Source organism: Ictidomys tridecemlineatus, chromosome 10 (genome assembly GCF_052094955.1).
Source record: "Ictidomys tridecemlineatus isolate mIctTri1 chromosome 10, mIctTri1.hap1, whole genome shotgun sequence".
In the NCBI taxonomy this organism is placed as follows: Eukaryota; Metazoa; Chordata; class Mammalia; order Rodentia; family Sciuridae; genus Ictidomys; species Ictidomys tridecemlineatus.
In genome coordinates this window covers 130,709,150-130,730,384 of record NC_135486.1, presented here as the reverse complement: position 1 = coordinate 130,730,384, position 21,235 = coordinate 130,709,150, and the positions used below count along the sequence as shown (strand labels likewise).

The following is a 21,235-nucleotide window of genomic DNA, read 5'->3' as shown; positions in this document are numbered from 1 at the left end:
GTCTTAAGACTCAATCCTTTGGGGCACAGTGGTACATGCCTGTAATACCAGCAGCTCTGGAGGCTGAGTCAGGAGAATCACAAGTTCAAAGTCAGCCCCAACTACTTAGCCAGGCCCTAAGTAACTTGGCGAGACCCTGTCTCAAAAAATAAAACGGGCTGTGGATGTGGCTCAGTGGTAAAGTGTCCCTGGGTTCAATTTTCAGCTTAAAAAAAAAAAAAGACTCATTCCCCATACCTAAGACAACTATTTCATTTGGGGCTGTGACAGAGAAGTTGCAATTTGTTCCAATACTGGAGGAAAAAAACTATTGGTCTAGATCTATGGAGAGGTGTTTCTATATAGCAGTTTAAAGATGGTTTGGAGGAATATCAAGGGGAAAATATTGGCTCTTTGATTTTGACCTTAAGCAATGACTTTGGACTTAACTCTTCTGTAAAATGAGACATTATTATATAGATTTTATTTATTTGGAAATTATATTAAACATAATTTGAAAATTATGTTAAGCAACTCATTGGTGAGGGGTAGGGTGGATGAGTGGCATTTGACTCAGTATTATCAGTGCCTCCCACCATGCCTCAATAAACCCCTCTCTGCTGATTCAAGCTAATGTCCATTATCTCCCCTGAAGAACCTACCTCATTAAATAATAGTAGTAGCAATAATTTCTAGCATGATTCCAAATTATTATGTGCCAGGCATTGTACAACCTTATGAGATTTCTTATACCCATATTCTAGCTGATGAAACTAAGGCCCAGGGATGATGGGTAACACATCTCAGCCACATAAGAGGCAGACTTGCCTACCATGGTGACTTTTAAATACACACCACTCTGCACCACAACACATTGGAAATGGCAAGTATCACATGGACCTTAAAATTAAAGGAAAACATGCAAGCCCATAAACAAAGATGGGTTGGGATTCTTAAGAACATGCAATGGGTTCATTGTTCTCATGGCCTAATTTGGTGATTCTCAAAAATGGTGGCATATTAGGTACACCAAAGTACCTTTCTTCAGATCAGGGATGCTTCATCTTTATATGATGTGTTTGAGAACTACTGACCCTGCTTTTTTTTTAAATCTTACAATGTTGATTTAAATCACTATCTCTGCCTTTCTGCTCTTGACCTCAATCTCCAGGATCTGAGAACTGATTGGTCATCTCCAGGAGTTCTCTCTTCCATTACTGGGTTTAAAGCCACATGTATATTGATGAAGTGAACAAAATGGAAATTTCCAGCATCAATCAGAAAGGAATATGGTCAACCAAAGCAGGTACCGTACCATCCAAGGAAGATATTGGCAGAAGTACTTTCAGGAATATGAAGTCATTCATTATTTCTTTCAGGATCCCAGGCGGAAGACATGTATCAATTGATAAGTTAGTGCTGTCTGTATTGTGTTTTGCAAGCAAGAAGGTTCTGTGGTCAGTGGAAATCTTTCCTTTGGCCTAGCTTTTTAAATCTGTTTCAAATAAAAATCTTTATTAAAAGAGAAATGAGCAAACACCACAAAATTGGAACACCTGAAGAAAGTACAGCAAGAGTGAGAATGAATAATTAAAACCAAAAATCTCTGACCTTCTGCAGTCAAGGAGAATGGTGACATTCTTTGGGAAGTGGTCTTGGCATTGTGTTTCTGCTCAGTGTGAGAAAAATCAGATTTCAGCCCTAACACCATTTGGGAAGTTACTCTTCCCACCAAAAGAGGTAAACTAGAGTCCTAGTGGGCATAACCAGCTCTACTCTCATTTCAGTCCATGTTATAATATGTGGCTGATCCCAGCCCCTGGCTCCAGGAGAAGGCACCGTCTGATCAATCAGACTACTCTGGCCTCCTGGGCACAGTCACCAGTTCAGGGAGAAGCACAAGACCCAAGCTGGGTTGACAAAAGTATTTCCTGACACTTTTGCTAGAGCTATTGAGAAAGAAGTACACTCTCTCTTCATTAAAGTCGTTGTCAGGATGTTTATGACTAGAGTTTCTGATAGTCATCTTTGTCTAACATGGGGAAAAGTCTGCCTTGGATTAAGGCCAACATAGAAGCAAGCAGAGTTCCCTAAAAGAGAAGAGAGTTTCAATGACATCAGCAGGAACCCTGGATTCAACTTGTACTTCTTGTTTACTTAAGCTCATAGATTCTTTTGGGTTTGAGGCATGATGAATCATATTTATGTCCCTCCGTATTGAGAAATGATCATCCAAGTGATAAACATGGAAATAGCTGAGTCAATAAAAGATGCTTAGAGGAGAGAACAGAGATACTTAGCCATGCAATAGATAAGCCATACTTGGGATAATGAAGAAAGGAAACCACGAGCATTCTGTAGAACACAACAGAAGCTCTTCAGAAACAAATTCAACTCTGAGCTAGTTCACAGATACAGACTAAGACTTACACACAAAGAGTAAAAAATACCCTGATAACAGAAAACATCTCAATCCATGGGACAGGAATAGATGGAACACTTGCAAGATCAGCAAATTTAGAAATCAATTCCAGAACAAAGGGAGGTTTCTTGACTGGCTAAGAATTCTCTATGGTACCTTTAAGGGGAAAAGATAGGAGGTTTTTGTAAGAACTATCTGGCTATGTGAAGTGTTTATTAAAAAATTATGAATACTTAAGTCTCTTCTTTGTGGTGCACACCTATTATCCCAACAACTCAGGAAGCTGAGACAGGAGGATGGCAAGTTTGAGGCCAGCCTCAGCAAATTAGCAAGGCCCTAAGCAATTTAGTGAGACCTTGTCTCAAAATCAAAAATAAAAAGGTCTGGGGATGTAGCTCAGTGGTAAAGTGCCCGTGGGTTCAGTCCTCAATACCTTTAAAAAAAAAAAAAAGTCTTTTCTTTGGTAAATGTGAGAACCTTTCATTTTATAGCATGGGCTTGGGTATTATCAGCAAATCTACTTTAATTCTTATAAATTAAATGGCAACCCAGTGGATCTTGACTTCTACAACCAAGATTCTGACATGTAACTTGGGTAGAACTAGATGGCTTATTTCTATTTAGCTGTGATATTCGCATGTCCTCATGTCCTTCTAGAGGCAGTTCCCAAATGCTCAGCCAAGAATCTGTTACACTAGAATCACTTGGGTCTTAAGCTGAACATAGATTATGTCACAGCCCCACTCCAAAGCTTCTGGATTGGAATCTTTGTGGGGTGGGGACCAAGACTCTGTTTTTAAGATATGCCCCAGAAGTTTGGGAACTGCTGGGATTGAAAACTTTTGGTTGAAATATATGGTGTAATGACCCTTGAAGGGTAGGAAAAGGAAAAGATATCGACTGCTAACATTTTCACAGTGAAACCTAAGTATTTCCAAAACTCTAATTCATCAAAAATCATGTTTCAAAGTGCACACCATGGAAATGCAATTAACACCCTTGCTAGATCAAGGGTACCTAATGTGCCCCTGGTCTGTGAGCCAGACATCCTTCTTTCCACATGTTTTCCGATTCCCTTCATGTTGAGGAAACATGCCTTAAAATTCACACCTACCTTCTGAGAGTAATCCATGTTGCTCATGGTGTCCACTTTAATTGTACCAATTTGAAAAATGAATAAAGAGCTCTTGGCTTCTCCAGGGATGCTCCTCAACTATCTAGTCGCCTAAAAGCCACAATTCCTTATAGCATAATGGGGATGACACAGACAATGGAACTTTCTGGATGTCCTGAAAGCTCCATTCACAGGGCTGCCTCTCTGAGGTCATACACTTCCCTGAGGAGTTTCCTGGTAGAAGAAGAGAGGAAGAGGAGCTAAAGAATGAAGGGGCAACACTGGGGTTCTTCTGGGTTTTTTGCTTCAGTTCCTATTCCTTGTAACATTCGCTCCTCCTTTCCCTGAGCAGGTCTTCTCTTGGAACTCTTCTGGGAACACACCAAGGTTCCTGTAGAGGAAAAAATGGAAGCAGAATTAGATATTATTATAGAGAAGAGGGAGGTCTCACTTTCCCAAACAACACCCCTTGCAGCTGGGCTATTTTCCCTCTGCCTCCTCCTGGAGCAGTTTTAACTCTGGTGGATCCTGTACCCAGCCCCCAGGGCCAGTAACCAGGCACCAGCGTCTGTTGCCAAGGGAAGGAGGGGCCTCTGCTATGCCTACATACAAGACTGGGCTTGACCTAGCTCCTTGTCCTGCAGACTCCCTTTGCTGGAAGCTCAGCTGGGCAGCAGGAAGTGTTGATAGCAGAAGGGACAGTGGGAAGGTATTTAGCAATGGCTAAGGTGGCAGAGGTGTGGCAGAAAGAGAAGATGCCTTTGAATAGGTCTGAAAGCACTGACCAGAAGTTTCTGTTTCTTGGGATCTATAACTGGATAGGACTGGCTCAGATCCTGCTCTTCCCATTAATTAGCCATGGCTTAAGCAAATTACTTCATCTCTTCAAGTGGACTTTTCATTTGCAATAAGACAATAATGTGTTGAAGGTTTAATGAAATAATGCATGTATGACAATTTGGACATAGTAAAAAGATAGCCAGTCTATCCCAGTTTGGCTAGAACTTTCCCAGTTTCAACACTGTAAGTCCTGCATCCTGGGAATCTTTTCAGTCCTGAGACAGTTTGGTCCCTGATACAATAAGCCTTCTAAAAATGTTGCAGCTAACATCAATAGTATCATAAATGTAAGCACACATGTATGCAAGTGCCAAGATTAGCAGCTGCCCAAATACTCAAAGCATTTCTTACAAGGCTGCTTTTTACAGTCCTCTCAAAACCAAACTGGACTTTTGTTTTCAATCTTCAGTTTTCCCCCAAACCCCATAATGTTCCCATTTTAAGGACAAGGAATCCAAAACAGAGAGGTGCATAACTCTCCAGTTGGCATGACTCATAAGCAATGCTGATAAAATCTGAACCCTATCCTGATGACTTCAAGTCCAGTGCTCTTTCCTTGAGAAACTTTCCAGAACACAAACATTTCTGAGTTCCTTTGGAGAGTACTACATAGCACTAAGTACTTCCATTTCTTCTTTTTCTCACTGTCCCTCAAAGTTGGATTCTCTACACTTCCAAAATAACCTAAGCTTCCTCATCTCTTACATGTTTCTATTTTCTACCATAAAGTGTAAAAGTCAGCCCTCTGTATCTGTGGGTTCCACATCTGGGGTTCAACCACTTGTGGGTTAAAAATATTCAAGAAATGTGTTTGTTGTTTATACTGAATGTGTATAGTCATTCTTTTATCATTATTTCCTAAACAATTTAGTATAACAATTATGCAGGACTTACATTATAATTGGGTATTTTAAGTAATGTATAAATGATTTAAAGTGTACAGGAGGATATGTGTAAGTTAAATGCAAATACTATACCATTTAATATAAGAGAGTTGAATATCCAAGGATTTTGGTATCTACAAGGGGTCCTGAAACCAATCCCTTGTGGATAGTGAGAGATAACTGAATACAGGTTTTAAATAGTATTTGGAATAAAAGAGACTTTGGCTTTTCAAGACTTTGGCTTAAACATAAATGGGACATTTATATTTAGACATTATCATCAGGCTTCCTGTACTGCATGTGAAACCTCATATCCAAGGAAGTGAAGAATTAGAAAGGACCTGGTACAGGGTTAATGATACCTATGACTTTGTGTGTGAGCTTCCATCTGAAATTTAATGTGCTTGAAAAACTAGCTGTGTTCAAAAAACATCAAACCAATATGATATAATCATAATAACAATATTACTATATATGTATGTCTGTCATCTGACTTATCTTTCTTTTCAATAATTTCCAAGAGGGCTGGGGATGTGGCTCAAGTGGCAGCACACTCGCCTGGCATGCGTGCGGCCCGGGTTCGATCCTCAGCACCACATACAAACAAAGATGTTGTGTCCGCCGAAAACTAAAAAATAAATATTAAAATTCTCTCTCTCACTTTTAAAAAAAATAATTTCCAAGAGAGGATGCAAAACTCAAGATCTTCAAACCCCTCAACTCCAAGTGCCTAGGTTTGCCAGATAAAACCACAGGATGCCCAGTTAAATCAGAGTTTCAGGTAAACAATTTCTCAGGATAAGTATGTCTCATTCAATATTTGGGGGATACTTATACCAAAAAGTTATCTGTTGTTTACCTGAAATTGAAATTGAACTGAGTGTCCTATTTATATTTGCTAAGTCTGCTAACCCGGGAGGAGAGTTCAGTCAGGTTCCCAGTTGGTTCTGTCTCTGTGGTACTAACAGTTTAGGGGCTCAATCTGTTGCTGGGGAATTTTCACACATGCCTTATTCAGAGCCAAGTGTTCCTGGTAGATCTTTTCTGAGACCTGAAATTATTGCTTAACTAGAGCCAAGCGTCTTAGTCCACTAGGGCTTCTAGAATAAAGTGCCATAGACTAGGTGGCTTACAAACAACAGAAATTTACTTCTCTCAGTTCTGGAGGCTAGGAGGCCAAGCTCTGGGTGGGTGTCAGCATGGTGGTGTTTGGGGGTGGGCCAAGGAGGGGGATTATTCCTGTGAGAAGCTCTCCTTCCAGGTTGCAAACTATCAACTTCTTGTATCTTCTTCTTTTCATTGCAGAAAGAGGCCAGAGAGCTCTCAGGGGTCCTTTTATAAGGACACTAATGCCATTCATAAGAGCTTCAATTTCATGAGCTAATTAATGTCCCCACTTCCTAATCCATCACATTGGACAAAGGACTTCACCATGTGAAACTGGGAGGAACACATTTAGTCCGCTGCAGCAAGTCATTGCGGAAAGGCATAGAGAAGGCTGCAAGTGGACTTTTTAAACTGATCCATTAAATGTTCATCAAAAGCCAAGACCTGATGCTACTGGGAAGAGGCTGGATCCACACCACTGACAAAAATGCTAGAGGTGGGAGGAACTTGAGGATTCACAGAGGTGCCCCTAGATGGCGCCATAAACACAAAGCCCAGTGGAAGCCCAATTCAGCTTTCCAGAGTGAGGTCCACCCAGGGAGTGAGGATCACAAGGCCTTAGTGGAAAACAAATGAATCTTTTCCTGGGTGGGGAACGCATCACATTACAGCTGAGCAAAGTGCACAAAGCCAGCAAGATAGCCTGAAACTTAACAATTTAGGGATAGATACTTGTCTATCCAAGGTCTCCTAACTCTTCTGTTAGCTTCCCTTTTCTTTTGTTGTGGAAGACATTGAGCAGGATCCCTTGGTTTATCTTTAACACCACCACCACCACCACCATCATTCCTAAACTTATTCCCCTATCTACCTGCCTAGTTATTTTTAGAAATATAAGGTGGTAGAAGCAATTACACACTTGAAGATTTTTGAAGCTCCACTATGTGCCCAATAGTGCCTTCCTTCTTGACAGCCATTGTTAGCAGTCCTCACTAGAACCTCTCTTTATGTGACCTCTCTTTATCTTATGGGTTATTTTCCAGGTGGATATAGACACAGGCCACAGAAAAGAGATGTCTACACAGGTCCTTGGAAAGAAAGCCTGAAAATTATTCGGTAGTAACCAGCATCTGGGTTTTATGGATGAAGTCATGGCTCAAGAGTTAACTCCTCCCAGGTAACACGGTAAGAAACAGCCATGGGGCCAGAGCCCAGGACTGCTGGACCTCAGCCTATGGGCTTTATTCCTATGCTCAATGGCAGTGACTCTCAAACTAGAATGACTTTCTCCTGCTTGCACCCCCACCCCCGATCCCTGTTAGGGTCATTTTTGGTTGTCACAGCTGAAGGGGGGCCTGTTATTTCAGCAACAGAATTTCTGTGCCCAGAAATATGAGTTTTCCCATCCATAATGGTTATAGCACTGCTTTTGAGAAATCCTCTCCTCAGGTCTGGATATAGGGTCAGGAAACATGGCTTCCTCGTGAGCTGTGGGATTTGGGTTTATTTACTTTTTCTCTTTCTGCCTCTCAACTTTTTCATCTGTAAAATGGAAACAATAATACAAATCCGTCTCTAAGGTTCTCACTGGCTGATGACATTTGCATCTGAGGAGTAATGGTGAAAACCCTCCATCCAGTCAAGGCGGTTCCTCATGACGCTTTCTAGCTCCAGAGACGCTTCCAGAAGAGTGGTGCTGGCTATCTTAGAGGGGAAACCCTCCTTTCTCAGCTGCCATTCTACACCTGCCTGGGGATACCGGAGAATTTTTACTCCAAGCCGTGGGTGTAGGAGAGATCTCTAAGTCTCAGAATGCTCTTCTATAAACCTCTCAGAACTAGTCAGGGTGGCTCCACAGGTGGGTGGAGCGAGCGCTCGCACAAGCTGCGGCACCGCGGATCGGCGCTTCTGCGCCCACTCCTTCCCTTCGCTGGCGGAGGAGCCAGAGGAGCCGAATGGAGCCGAGCCGAGCCGAGGGGCGGGGCCGAGCAGAGTCAAGGGGCGGCGCCGAGTCGAGCCGAGGGGCGGGGCCAAGCAGAGTCAGGGGGCGGGGCCGAGTCGAGCCGGGGGCGGGGCCGAGTCTAGCCGAGGGGCGGGGCCAAGCGGAGCCGAGGGGCGGCGGAAGCGGGCGGCGGCCCCTGCCCAGCGCCTAGCTCCTTCCTCTTCATCGCTCCTCCCAGTGCTCCGCCCGCAAATGCGGCGGGGGCTGCGCGGCTCCTGCGCCAGGTGAGAGCTCGAGACTTCTAGGGCCCGGGGCCCGGGGGCCCGATAGGCTAGACCCTGCCGGCCAGCCTGGGGGAGTGGAGGGACGCGGGGCCCCGCGCCTGTAGCGCTTGATCCGGGCGTTAGTCACCAGGGTGTCTGAAGCCTCCGCGTCGCTGAGACAGGACTGGGGACTTATCAGGTGGGAGGAGACTAGGTCCATCCCCCCCTACACCTGCCTACACCTGTATCTGTTAAGGGGTTGTCGGCCCCACCCCGCCTTCAGAGACCCTGCCCCTTCCTGGGAAACCCGGTTGGGAAGATGTGGAGCCCTCCCTCGACATCTGGACCATCTGGACGTCTAAACCTCCTTCCCAGGGTCTAAGAAAACGGGTGCCCTCCCCTTCACCATTCCCTCCTCTCTTCCGAGGACCCCATCCCCGGTCGTTGCAGAGAAGGGAGTTGCAAGAACCGAAGGTGGGTTCTCCCCAAACCTCCCCGAGTTCCTGTTTCTGTGTCTCTGAACCCTCTTAGATGCGGGGACCTTCCAACACCTGCGTCACACCCCTTTCTCCCCTAGGTCCTCCCGGCCTTTAAGGATTGAAGCGCCCTGAACTTCCTTCCCCCCTCAGGAGATGCGACCCCCGCCCCCCCAGCTGGAATGTTCCGGGTAGCCGTTTGTTTCCGGAGGCGCGGGGGTGGGAGAGCCCGGGGCTTAAGAGCCTCGAAAGGGGAGGAGCTTATTGGCTAGTGGTGGCTTGGCCCGGCCCGCACGGTGCAGAGAAGGGCATCAAATCGGCTTTGTGGGGTAGTCGCCTACTCCCTCTGGAGAGACTGCTCAGTGCCAGCGGAGGCCCTTGTGAGGAGGAGTCACTGACTGGGAGTCTGGGAATTGATGGTCAGGTAGATGTATTTGAGGACTGCAGCCCTTGGCATTCTCTCGCCCAAATCTGACTCCTCAAACCGGTCTGGGTGGCGCTTGGATTTCCCAGGCCAAAGGAAACCTGTAAGGGGACTTGAGCTTGTTTCTTCCAGCTTCAGAGATGACATTGAGGCAACCAAGAGCTGGGAACATCCCAACTTCAAGATCTGTGCTTGCTGCAGTTTTAAAGACAGAATATGGTGGTGGAGGAATCTGTCCTTCCCTGTCTAAAGAGAGATGATCTCTAGTTGGAGCGGTTAACATGGGCTTTAATGTGCATCTGGACCTTGTAGATATTAGTAGCTATGTATCGCCTCTGTAACATGTTTAGCTTGTGGGATACTCATTATGGCAAATAAATGTCAGGATCTCTCAGTTAATTTTGGCCACTATGACAAAATCTATTAGGTATTTGTACCATAGGTCAGAAGGTTAGTTCTAAGGCAGAAAGGGAAGCGATACCTGTGTCCAGCCAGACAGTTGTTTTTCTGGGAAATATAAGAATGATTTTTTTTCCTTGTTTAAAAACCCAAACAGATTAAAAACATATTTAACAAATTTTCTTTAATAAGAGCTATGTGAGATTGAGACAGTCCTAGGAATTCCTGGCAGTTTGATCACAGAGTGTAATTGTGGCACTGCCTATCCCTGAGGCATGGCTCTTGTTACTTAGTGGGAAGAGACTTACCCATAAATAGTGATTTATGGCACAGTGTCATTGCAAGCCAAGCAAAGAAAGAAGAGAAATCAGCCAAGGCCACTGTTGTTTGAAAAAGGTGTTCAGGGGTATGGGCAGGGTGAAGCAGTGAGATTTGAAATAATGTATTCAGCTGTCTTGCTTTTTTGTGTATTCTTTTCAGCATTTATCAAGATAAAAAAAAAATAAGCTCTCAGAGAGTACTATTAACATTTTGTTATATGTCTTACATTTTTTTACTCTTCAGAATAAAATCTATATGTAACAAAATGTTAACAATAAAATCTATATATAACAAAATTTTATTATATAAAATCTATATGTAACAAAATGGAGTATTTTGTATTTTTTTTATAAAAACTATAGACATCTTTTCATGTCACCATGTAAATAGCCCCATTATTTTAATGACTGAGTTTATCATTATTTAACCATTTTGCTACTCACAAATAGTTAGCTGCTTTTTTTTTTGTGAACCATTCATTATATGCTATAAACAAATGTGATGCACATCTTTTTAGTATGTTTTGCTTACCTGATGATTTCCTTAAGAGTCCTAGAAAACAGGTTGCTGTATCGAGGTATATGAAATTTGAAATTTTGATAAACATTGTCAAGTCATCCTCTATCTACATGCCTGCCATCAACTTGTAGAAACTCTTGTTGAACTAGTTTGATGAAGACCCCTAATGGTTTAAGAAATTTTTTGTTTCCCCAGTGACAGTGAGAGCCTGGGCAACATGAGAGATTGGACAGATCACTACACTGGAGAATTTATTGTTAGGAGAATTAATCCCCAAAGAGACTGAAGTGAGTCCCAGGATGGCCAAAGAGGAGCCCACCAGTACCTTAAAGGACTTGCAGGAGCTGCAGAAGAAGCTGTCTTTGCTGCTAGAGTCCTTCCAGAATAACTCAAAGGTCAGTTTCCAATCACTATATATAATGGAAAAATTTCAAGTTAATGCTCATGTAAATAACAGTAAGTTCGTTCTTTCTTAGTAAAAGAAATTTGTAGCTAAGTCAGGGATCCTTCTAGCTCACCCCCCCCTGCCATGTCTAAGTTGTGAACTTTCAAACTGGTTGTTTAATGTGGCTCCAAGAGCATCAGCCATCATATCCATATTCCAGACAATAGGATGGGAAGAGAGCCAGAAGAAAGATTTGCAAACCATTTTCAATTTAAGAAGGCTTCCAAGAAGTCACACACATTTCCACTTATAGACCAGAATTTGGTTGGATGATCACCGCTAGTGGCAGGTGCAATTCTTTAACTTGATTCAGAGAGGCTACTCTCAAGCTGTGCCACAGATACCATCCTTTTCTGGTTTTATTGTTAATTTTGGCTTATGTGTTACCCTGAAAATGAGAGGCCAAAGTCTACTCTAAGATTTGAGTTCAGGTTCCAGTAAAAATTCAATTGCCTAGCCAGTAGTATAATTTGAGCCAATATAGTGAAATTTTCTAATAGCCACATTTAATAAGTAAAAAGAAGTAGGTGAATTAATTTTAAGACTGCATTTTATTTAATCTGATGATATGTCCACAGTTGTATCATTTAAACCTCTAATCATTATAAAAATTACTATTGAAAAAAGTTCTGATATTTGACATTGTTTTTTGTACTCTTTGAAAATTCAGTTTGCGTTTTAGACTTACAGGACATTGCAATTCAAATGAACTACTTTTAAAGTATTCTGTAGCCACTTGATGGCAAGGGGACTTGGGTATATTCTGTTTTCTTGCATATTTATTGCTTTCTTCTATATGCCTGTTAGCATTTTTTTTCATGGAAAACAATATACCTTTCATAAATTATGCTATTAACATTTTGTCATCAAGCAAAAACAAAAATCCACAAAGACAACTGCTGTGACACAACCATCAACATGTAAAAATTATATACTGAAGAGTCATACTTGATATCTTTCTAGACTGTGTTATGCACTATGTCCATAAAAATACACATGCAGATGTAACAGTGTGAACTATTTTGTAATTTGTTTTTTTCTGTGGGTCAGCATGGTCCCACTGGTGTCTACTTGAGCTATTACAGAGGTCCTTTCTGGATTTACTCCAGAACGCATCTGCCACTCTGTAAATCTGCCAAGCTATTTTTAAACTGGTCAAGTGGCTTTCTAATCAGTTGGCTGAGAATCTTGTTATTAAAAGTTAGCTCAGTAAGACAGGTCCTCATGCGCCTTCCACATTCATAGCTGTTTCCATTCACTGGTGGTAGTTATGTTCTATAAAGTGACCACAAACATGGGATCAGCAAATGTTGAACCATTGCTCCTAGGAGAAATACACTTGTTCCTTCTCTCTCCTGGTCCTAACTTTTCATCAGCTGACCAATACCTAACCTTGTTTTATGTGCATTTTTGTTTAAAGACACTATTTAATATGTGTCGTTGATCCTTAACATTGATCTCAAGGCCAATAATACTGAACCTCATGGCTCAAACAAATACATGTGTGTTCTAACTCATGAATTTTTTTCTCCATAAGGCATATCTTTGTCCTTAGGAATACTAGGCAACCAACCCTATGGCACAACACTTGGGGCCATTTTAAATAGTGAAATGACCAACCAAAAGCACAAAAATGTGAAATTATGGCATTAAACATGATGCTATAGTTTGGCTCTTGAGTGTCCCCCAAAGGCTTATGTGATGTGTTAAAAACTTGGTTCCCAGGATGGCACTGTTGGGAGGTGGGGCCTAATGGGAGATCATTGGGGGTGGGCCCTTTTAGAGGATTGTTGGACCCCAGCTCCTTCTGCATTCTTTTTTTCCCCTGGTTTTGCTCCATTGCACATTCCAGCTATGATATGCTATCTGGCCACAGGCCCCAACAAGGCCAACAGGGTCAACCGATCATGGACTGGAACCTCCAAACTGTGCCAAAATAAACCTTTTCTAAGTCAGTTGTCTCTGGTTTTTGTTTTAATAGTGGAAAGCTGACTGACATACCTAATAAGGACACATTGAAAGAGCTGAAACCAGGCAGAGTTTCTCCTTGAGTTTTCCTTGATTTTTCTCCATTCAGCTGGGAATGTAGGTCAGGTGACTTAGCTCTTCATTGCTGTGCACACATCCATTAGTCCTCAAAAGCCAGAAGTATCGTTTGTGAGGTTACAAATACATGTTAATGAGGAGGCCAGTTCTCAGAGATGTGGAATTTACAAATAATAAGGATTGTCTATTCATCGCCATTGATTGAGCACTTATTATATGCCACACGCTGTGTTGGACACTTGGCATGCCTTACATCTGCCTTCTGAGGTATGCATTTCAACAAAGAGGAATTCACTGGTTGCATTTCTTCCTCTCAGGTCCTCAGCTGTGTTCACCAGAATAGGTTTGGGCTAGATAACTACCAGGCCAGTCTACTCCCAGATCAAAGGAAAAAATTATTAGCTGTCTACATCCTGATGTTTTCAGATAGTCTTGTCATAGCGTATTTCTTTTAAATTTTAAAAAATTATATTAATTATATTAGTATTAATTGCATTGTCAACTCAGGGAAGTGACTCAGAGGGAAAAGGAGAGCAAATCACCTATAGGCCCAGTGGTGGTGATTATTATTAATAATTATTATGACTCTTTAGAATGTAATTTTTACATGTTGATGGTTGTGTCATGGCAGGTGTCTTTCTGGATTTTTGGTTTTGCTTGATGAGTCTTGCAGCTTTTCCACATCAACGTGGGGATCTCCAGAACAGTTGTTGCCCAAAAGTCTATCAGCAAGGACAGCAGATTGACATACCATAATTGACATAACCCCTTGTCTGAGAAATTCAGATGATTTCTTTCCCCCAGATAATGTGTCCCCTCTCCTCATATGTTAATGAGCCCTTGGAACTGCAGGTAAGAATAACTGGGCATTAGTTGATGTGGGTTCCATCTCTCTGGGAAACCTCTGGAATGCCTGGTTAGGTTTTTATTGTCTTTACTTTTAGGCTTTAGATACAAGAATCTGCTCAAGAGATGGGACCTTTTAGGCCTTTGGGAAATGTAAGGCTACTTTAGAAACCAAGGCAAGGAGTGAAGCAGGACTGACCCTCTGAGGGAGTTGGGGTCATGCAGGTTGCTGGGTGAGAGGTAACTGTCAACATGCCTCTCTTGGGCATTTTAGCTCCTCTGTGTAGCTTTTCATTTTAGCTTTTCCTTGTGTGTCTGCTTCATTCTTTTCCTCTGCTGGCTGATTCTTTGGCCTTTTCTTTCATGTGGGCACCTTTGACTTCTCACCTCTCCTTCAGCACCCAAATGAAGCCCTCCCCTTAGGGACCTGGGATTCTCAGTGCCTGATTCCTGGGAGCATGGAGGTAGCTGTTGGGCTGGGGACTTTCATTCATTGCTCCTTCCTTGGAGGAGGCTGTTCTCAGGGAACAGGAGAGGTGGCCCATGAGTTGGGCAGATAACCATGGTGGCATTTTCTAATGTAGATTTTCTCTGCCCACATGGTTTTCTCTCCTCCTGCTGGGCCTTCCCTGACCCAAGGGGTGTTTCTGAACAAACATTCCTGGGCACCTGTGTGACAACTCTGAATCCGATGCCAGCGGCACCCAGGGACTATAATGTGGGAGTGGCTGTCACACAGCACCTTTGACTTGTGATTACCAGTGGTTTTAAATAGTCCTGGCTCCTCTCCCTCCTGCTTTCTGGCAGCAAGAGACAGTGAGTCACCGGTTGTCTTTCCCATTCTAACCCCAGAGAATTTGCCTGGCTCTGAGTAGCCTCCGGTGGAGGGGCGGAGTCTTCATGCCTCAGATCCTGACCACCTGGCCCTGCTGTGGAACCTTCCAAGCCAGGGTTTATATTTATAAATAAATCACCATTATCTGACCTTGGACAAGTCACTTCAGCTTATTTCCATCTTCTGTTTTCTGGAATAAGCAAGGCCAGGCCTACGGTCTTGTGGTGAGGATTATCCATGATGCCATTCGAGAGGCCTTCACAAGGAGCCTGAAACACAGTGGAACCATTTCCTCCCATCCTGACAGTCCTGCATTGTTCAGTGAAGCACTGTACCTGTAAAGTGTAGGTGGGGGCCATGTATCTCCAGGATGGGGATGGAGAGTCGCAGAGCATGTTGCTGTGTGACAAGCTGCCTTGCTTCCACTTCCACCCTCCCATTGTGTATCCCCCCACCCCCATTCTCATGCCTGGGCTTTAGATAATGTTAGGGTGTTCCTCATCACCTGCCTCATACCACTTTAGGGAGAAAGTAGGAAATAGGAAAGCAATCAAAACAGTGCCTGGCACCTGCGTGTCTAACAAATATCCTCCTTGCTAGGTGTGGCTGAACTGGCCTCCACTTCCTGACACATGGGCCTGAGCAGGGCCATCCTTTGTGGGAGAAGACAGTTGCTGGGTTAAGCTGGTTGAGTCTGAAAATGGTGTCTACATATCTAAATGACTTTCTGGTTTTTTGGTTGTAGATCCCAGACTTCCTTAAGAACTGGAAGCAGGATTGTCTTGCCTTTCTTGGTTCCCATGCAAACTCTCCCCAAGTCCTGCTGATTTTCCATCCCACTCCCAGTCTACATCTCCCTCCCCTTGGCCATCGAGCCCAGATTTGGCCATTGGTGTATCTTGCCTGATGTCCTGTAGGTCACCCTAATTGCCTCTTCACACAAGCACCAGGTTTATCTTCCTTGAATTACTCTTTCAGTTTTGTTACAGTTCTGCCCAGATGCCCTCAGTCTGCTTCATCCCACCCTCAAGGTAAAGTTTAAACATGTGGTGTCCACTGGAAACATTATGTGAGTCACATATATAATTTTAAGTATTTTAGTGGTCACTTTAACAAAAGTAATAATTGCAATAATATATTTTATGTAACCTTGTTTACCCAGAACATTATAATTTCAGCATGTAATTAATATGGAAAGTCATTAATAAGGTAACCTATATTCCTTATTTTCATACCCTTAGAGCAAATTTCCACTGGAAATACTTGATATCTTAAATATTCATGAAATTTCCAGTTTAAAAAAACTAGATCAGCCTGACCAACCTATTTGAAACATACTTAAAAATTTTATTAGTGCCTAAATCAGTTATCAATTTTAAAGTTTAAATTGTGCCTGCCATCTGAGTGTCCCAGCTTCATCTGCTCCTCTTGCTGTATAGGTGTCCCTTCCTGGCAGGGTCCCCTCGCTGCATGCACTGTTGCCCCTTACCTGAGCGCTCATCCATTCTGCCTCGCCGCGCTCCCTGGGCTCTTTTGAGTATAAGCATCAGGGAGAGAGTTCAGTCTGTCAGATGAGGCAGGGGTGTTTGCTAAGGACCCACCTGGACTAGAACAGAAAGCAATCAAGACCTTAGATGGCTGGAGACCCCAGCCTGCCCCCCCACAAAGCCTCTCTACCTCCCTCTCTCCTTTAGTGCTATAACTTAGGATCTCACTGGGCTCTAGTAATGGGGTGTTTGAGTTGGGCAGCTCTGGCCCAGAGGTGATTCCTGGTATGGTCACCTCTGGATAGACAATAGAGAAGCTGAATAGCAAGGTCTTTAGTGAGGAGGCTGTATTGCCAGTGGGCATAATGCCATTTTGTAACCTGCCGGGAAGTGAAATTGGCATGCCTTGAGAGATTTCTCCTTAAGAGCCATTGCTGAAGCCACAAGACAGATGGCTGTGGCTTCATGGAACAGCCTTTTCTATTTTAGCAGAGTGAACCCAACACTTTGGTTGCTATCAGCATGAACTGTCATACCCTCCTATTTCCACCTTGCCCCCAAATTCTCACCATTTGTGGCACTTGTGTTTTGGGGATCACTGCATGTGAATTATGTTCTCATATCTGCTCATAAATCCTGCCACTGGGCGGGGGACTTCAAACTTGCCTCCTGTCTCACAGCTGCCTTAAATGGCTGCCCAAGGGACTGTCTTGGGAGAAGTCTTGAGGTGACATCTTACTCAAGAGTCCTCCAACTTTCTGAATGTTGGTTGTGCTTCTCACAGCTCGGGGAATCCATTCAACCTGAATTCAGACATGGCACTGAGTCCCCTTCTCTCTGTCCTTTGCCTGCAGGTGGTTGCCTTCATGAAGTCTCCGGTGGGTCAGTACTTGGACAGGCATCCCTTTCTGGCCCTCACTTTGCTGGTGTTCATTGCTGTGTCGGCTGTACCTGTTGGGTTCTTCCTGCTCCTGGTGGTGTTCACCTCCTTGGCTGCTCTCGTGGGGGTCATCTTGCTGGAAGGTATCTGCTCAGCTGTTGGAGAATGACTCTGTGGGGAGGGCAGTGTTTACTGGGCATCTACCATTCTTGACAAAGGTTCCCAAGTAAGGTGGCTTGTCAGGGTCGTTAAGGCACGGGCCCTGGAGTCCACCAGTGTGATTTTGAACAGTTAGTTATTCACTCTCTCTGAGGCTCAAATTCAATAGATAACAAAAATAGGCAGAGAGGCCCAAGTGTGGTATGATTTGTGAACAGTGGGGATTGGAGGCAACTATGGGGCTGGCCAGTTGCCGAGCATTGGGGCCCACTCCATTTTTAAATAATGCCAAGAATCTGGATTTGGGGGGGAAAATCTTACATAACAAAATCTGAGTTATCTGTCATTTTGTAAAATACATTGGCCCTGGGTCTGCCCATTTTCAACCTGTTTTATATGAATATTTCTCTTAACCATGTTCTTTACCTAGGACTAGTCATCTCTGTGGGTGGCCTTTCACTGCTTTGTGTCCTCTGTGGTTTGGGCTTTGTATCAGTCGCATTGTCGGGGACGATCATGGTGTCCTACATGGTGGTGTCCAGCCTCATCAGCTTCTGGTTTTCTCCCAGGTAAATACGTGTCAATGGAACAGTGTGATCAATGTCATCTTGTCCATTTTCATGGACAATGTGCTAACCCCAGTTGATGTCTAGAAGCCTAGTTGTAAGAGGCAGGTGTTTTTTATTAGTTCTCAGTACACATCAGACATCAAATGGGAATTTACAGTGGAGATTCCAACAAAAAAACTTATTAACTTCATTCATCATATAGAGACCTCATTTCATTGTCATGGCAGCTCCATGAGGTAGTTATTGATTCCTTTAAAAGGATGTTGATTTAGTTTACAAAATCAAAGCGTTCTTTGGGGTGTGGTGGGAGTAGGCAGGAAAACAACAGGAAAAAATGGCCCTCTCTACTCCATCTTCCAGAGTGGTATAGGAGCAGGAATCTGCTGCCCCCATAATCTGCCCTGATCCCTTCTGCGCTTTAGAGGGTGAGTTTCTCAGTGTGCCAAGTACAAGTCTCGTGTGTGTATAGATTTTGTTCATAAAATATGCCTCCCTGGCCTTGACCGGAGGAGCAGCAGTCTGTTAGATGATAGTGGGAAAAGAGCTGTGTTGAAGTGACTGAGACACTGTGCTAGTCAATAATGTGCTGCCCTTCTGAAGGATTTTCAGAGGTGACACTTTTGTCCTGTGGTTAGATTTTAACTCTGGGTCATTTGAAGATGGTGGCTAACATCTATTGAGCACTTTCCAGGCCTCATTTTGTGTAATCCTCACAATTAGCTCCATCATAGGGAGAATGAAGCCAAGTCCCAAAGCTTTAGTATAGCAGAGAAGGGGCTTAAATAACCCAGTTCAATTAACTAAAGCTTTCTTAGTCAAGACACTGAGTGACTTCTGGAAATTTCTGGAAAGATTTATAGTAAATATTTCAATTTTTGTAGGCCCTGCTCTTTTCTCACAGCTGTTAGAATCTGCTGCATAAAAGCAGCTCAGACAATACATGAATGAGTGGGTGCAGTTGAGTTCCAATAAAACTTTATTTGTACTAACAGTGGGCTGTATTTGGCCCACAGGCCGTGGTTTGCCATCCCTTGCTCTAAAAGAATCAATACTCACCTGAATTTTGTTCTCATATAGAAGAGCCCTTGAACTTCTTACCAAAAGGTTTTCCTATTGTCATCTATATGTAGAAGTGGGTATAATTTAACATCACTGGGTGATTCCACAGGACATCTTAATTGATATCCATGGAGTCACATTTAGCTTTTCTAAAATGCTTTGATCACTGTTAAGCTTAAAGGAAATAAAAAGAGGCACAGTGGCCTATTTATTTTTTTGAGGGTGATGTTCCTGAGCCCAAACCCCTCCCTGCCTATGCACCTTCTTCTTAAAAATCATCACAGGAAGTAGCAAAATTTGAATGGCTGTTTATCAATGAAGAGATTGAAAAGAAAACCCAAGATCTGCCCCTGATCTCCTTATCCTCCCCTGCTCCTCCCTAGAGGCACTGGGGACCTGTGGTTTTCACTTACGCAGAGATTCTTAAAAATTATTCAAAATCTCCATACTTAATGCAAGGAGATTTTGTTTGTTTATGTGGGTTAATTATTAAAAATTACAACAGAAAATTTTAAACTCTTAACTTTAAAAGGAACAATATTACCTGTGGATATGAAAAACATGGTGTGGTTAAAAAAAAAAAAAAAACAACTGTATTTTCCAAAAGAAGATGAAATTAGTCAGTGACATTGTTTCATGTTTTACAAATCTCTTGAGTATCTGCCCTAGTAGAAGTCAGCTGGGTTCTCATTTGTCATCTGCATGTGTCCCACTGTGGCATGTTGTTCTGATTGGCATAACTGAAGAGGACCCAGCCTCACAAATGTGCAGCTGGGCAAGGGGCAGCTTTCTAGATAACTACAGCTGCTCTTCCGTGGTGGTGCGTAGGTGATAATAACGTGATGTTGAACAAGTTGCTTAACTTCTCTGATCTCGGTAATGGCAAAACAAATGGTAAAATAAAGCCATTGCTCGCCCTGCCTTTCTCACTGGATTGTTGGCAGAGACGCTGACAACAATTGTTATTGTTTGTTATTATTGTTTAACTGGGGAAAACAATATCCAGATTAGAAGTGGGGAAAGGGGCCTTGACCCTGCCCGCCTCCCAGTTGTTTTGACCTCTCATGCCCTCAACTTCCTCTTCCCTGAATGGATTTAGCCCCAAATCTTGTGTGGTGACAAGAGGCAGCTAAAATAAAGAGCAGAGAATGTCATCTGTTCCAGGGGTTCTCTTAGCATTGCTCTTTAGAGGGCCCTGTGCTGACCATTTTCATCCTGTCACCAAACAGGCTGCTGATACAGCAGAACCCCAGAGCCGACTGTCAGCTGGCTATGAAGGCCGCAGACTTCGAGGGGCTCTACCAGGAGTGACCAGCCGACTGGAACCAGACTTTCCTCCCGCATCTCCAGAAAGCTGTTGGTCACACTCGCCCACTGGGATTATGGCCTAGGAGGACATTCGGGCACCCTGTGGCTGGGTCCCCTGGCCTTTCCACTCACTATGTGTAAAATCCTGTTGTGGACAGCATGGCTCCTCCCTGCCCTACGCTCTCCACGTGTGCAGCTTGACCTTGGCAGGGATCTGGGCCTCCAGAGCCTAGGGCTTATGTCCAGGGCCCCAGTTGGGAGTAATAGTGAATTGTTTTTTAGGGTGTTTATTTGTTTATTTTTTGAGGGTAGTTGTTTTCACTCATTTGAAATGAGATAAGGAGAAAAAAGTATCCAAAATAGAACCAGCTTTTCTGCCTTATTTGTTTTTTTATCAGAAAGAACAGCAACATTTTGGAATAGGGTTCACTCAGAGTTGGAAGAATCCATACTTTTTGGCCAGGAGTCTTTTTGAAAACTTCTAAAGTTGTGGTTTCAATTGTTACTGTTGAATGCTGTTAAGTGCCATTGACCTTTTACATATTTGCACCTGGTACTTTTATATTATTTTAAAGAACTTGTCCTATTCAGCCATTTCTTAAAAAAAAATAAAAAAGTGAGAGGACTACAAAGTAAAAATAAAATATCCTGTATGGTTTTTACTTCAGTAGTTTATTTGCTGCTGGATCTTATTAAATATGTATTTGAGTGGGCTTTAAGAAAATCTGCCCCTTTGACTCTCATATGCCAGAAGACTGCATTAGTCAGCTTTCTGTAAAGGTAACATACCTGAAATATCAGTGTTATAAGAGAAAAATTACTCAAGAGTTTCATAGTTTCAGCCCATGGTCCCTTGGCCCTGTGATTTGAGCATGTGGTCGTGCAGTACATCATGGCAGACGATGTGGCAG

At 43.1% G+C, this 21,235-nt stretch overlaps 2 protein-coding genes across 6 annotated transcripts in view; one reads left to right on the top strand and one right to left on the bottom strand.

Annotated features, from left to right (window-relative positions):
- Positions 1-4,016, bottom strand: part of Dnah3 (dynein axonemal heavy chain 3) — a 158,467-nt gene extending 154,451 nt beyond the window's left edge. Inside the window, exons 1-2 of the mRNA XM_078024272.1 lie at positions 3,516-4,016; positions 1,295-1,474 (exon numbers count right to left, since the gene is read on the bottom strand). Coding sequence (XP_077880398.1) covers positions 1,295-1,297 — 3 coding nt within the window. The 5' untranslated portion in view covers positions 1,298-1,474; positions 3,516-4,016. The remainder of the gene's footprint in view (positions 1-1,294; positions 1,475-3,515) is intronic.
- A 4,415-nt stretch (positions 4,017-8,431) lies between these two features.
- On the top strand, positions 8,432-20,986 carry Ldaf1 (lipid droplet assembly factor 1). Of its 5 annotated transcripts, none has more exons than XM_013357997.4 (5): positions 8,432-8,572; positions 10,886-11,085; positions 17,204-17,372; positions 17,819-17,957; positions 20,246-20,986. In XM_013357997.4, the coding sequence occupies exons 2-5, from the start codon at positions 10,990-10,992 to the stop codon at positions 20,325-20,327; spliced, it is 486 nt and encodes a 161-aa protein (XP_013213451.1). In that variant the 5' UTR covers positions 8,432-8,572; positions 10,886-10,989; the 3' UTR covers positions 20,328-20,986. The 5 variants fall into 5 exon arrangements, with proteins under 5 accessions (XP_013213451.1, XP_021581117.1, XP_021581118.1 ...); XM_021725442.3 differs by lacking the exon at positions 8,432-8,572 and adding an exon at positions 8,594-8,750; XM_021725443.3 differs by lacking the exon at positions 8,432-8,572 and adding an exon at positions 8,839-9,025.
- The last annotated feature ends 249 nt before the right edge of the window (positions 20,987-21,235 follow it).

Coding starts and splice junctions, on each gene's coding strand:
- Ldaf1 (XM_013357997.4), top strand. CDS start 10,990: ATGGCCAAAGAGGAGCCCACCAGTACCTTAAAGGACTTGCAGGAGCTG. Junction 17,373..17,818: donor GGGGGTCATCTTGCTGGAAG/GTATCTGCTCAG, acceptor TTCTTTACCTAG/GACTAGTCATCTCTGTGGGT. Junction 17,958..20,245: donor AGCTTCTGGTTTTCTCCCAG/GTAAATACGTGT, acceptor GTCACCAAACAG/GCTGCTGATACAGCAGAACC.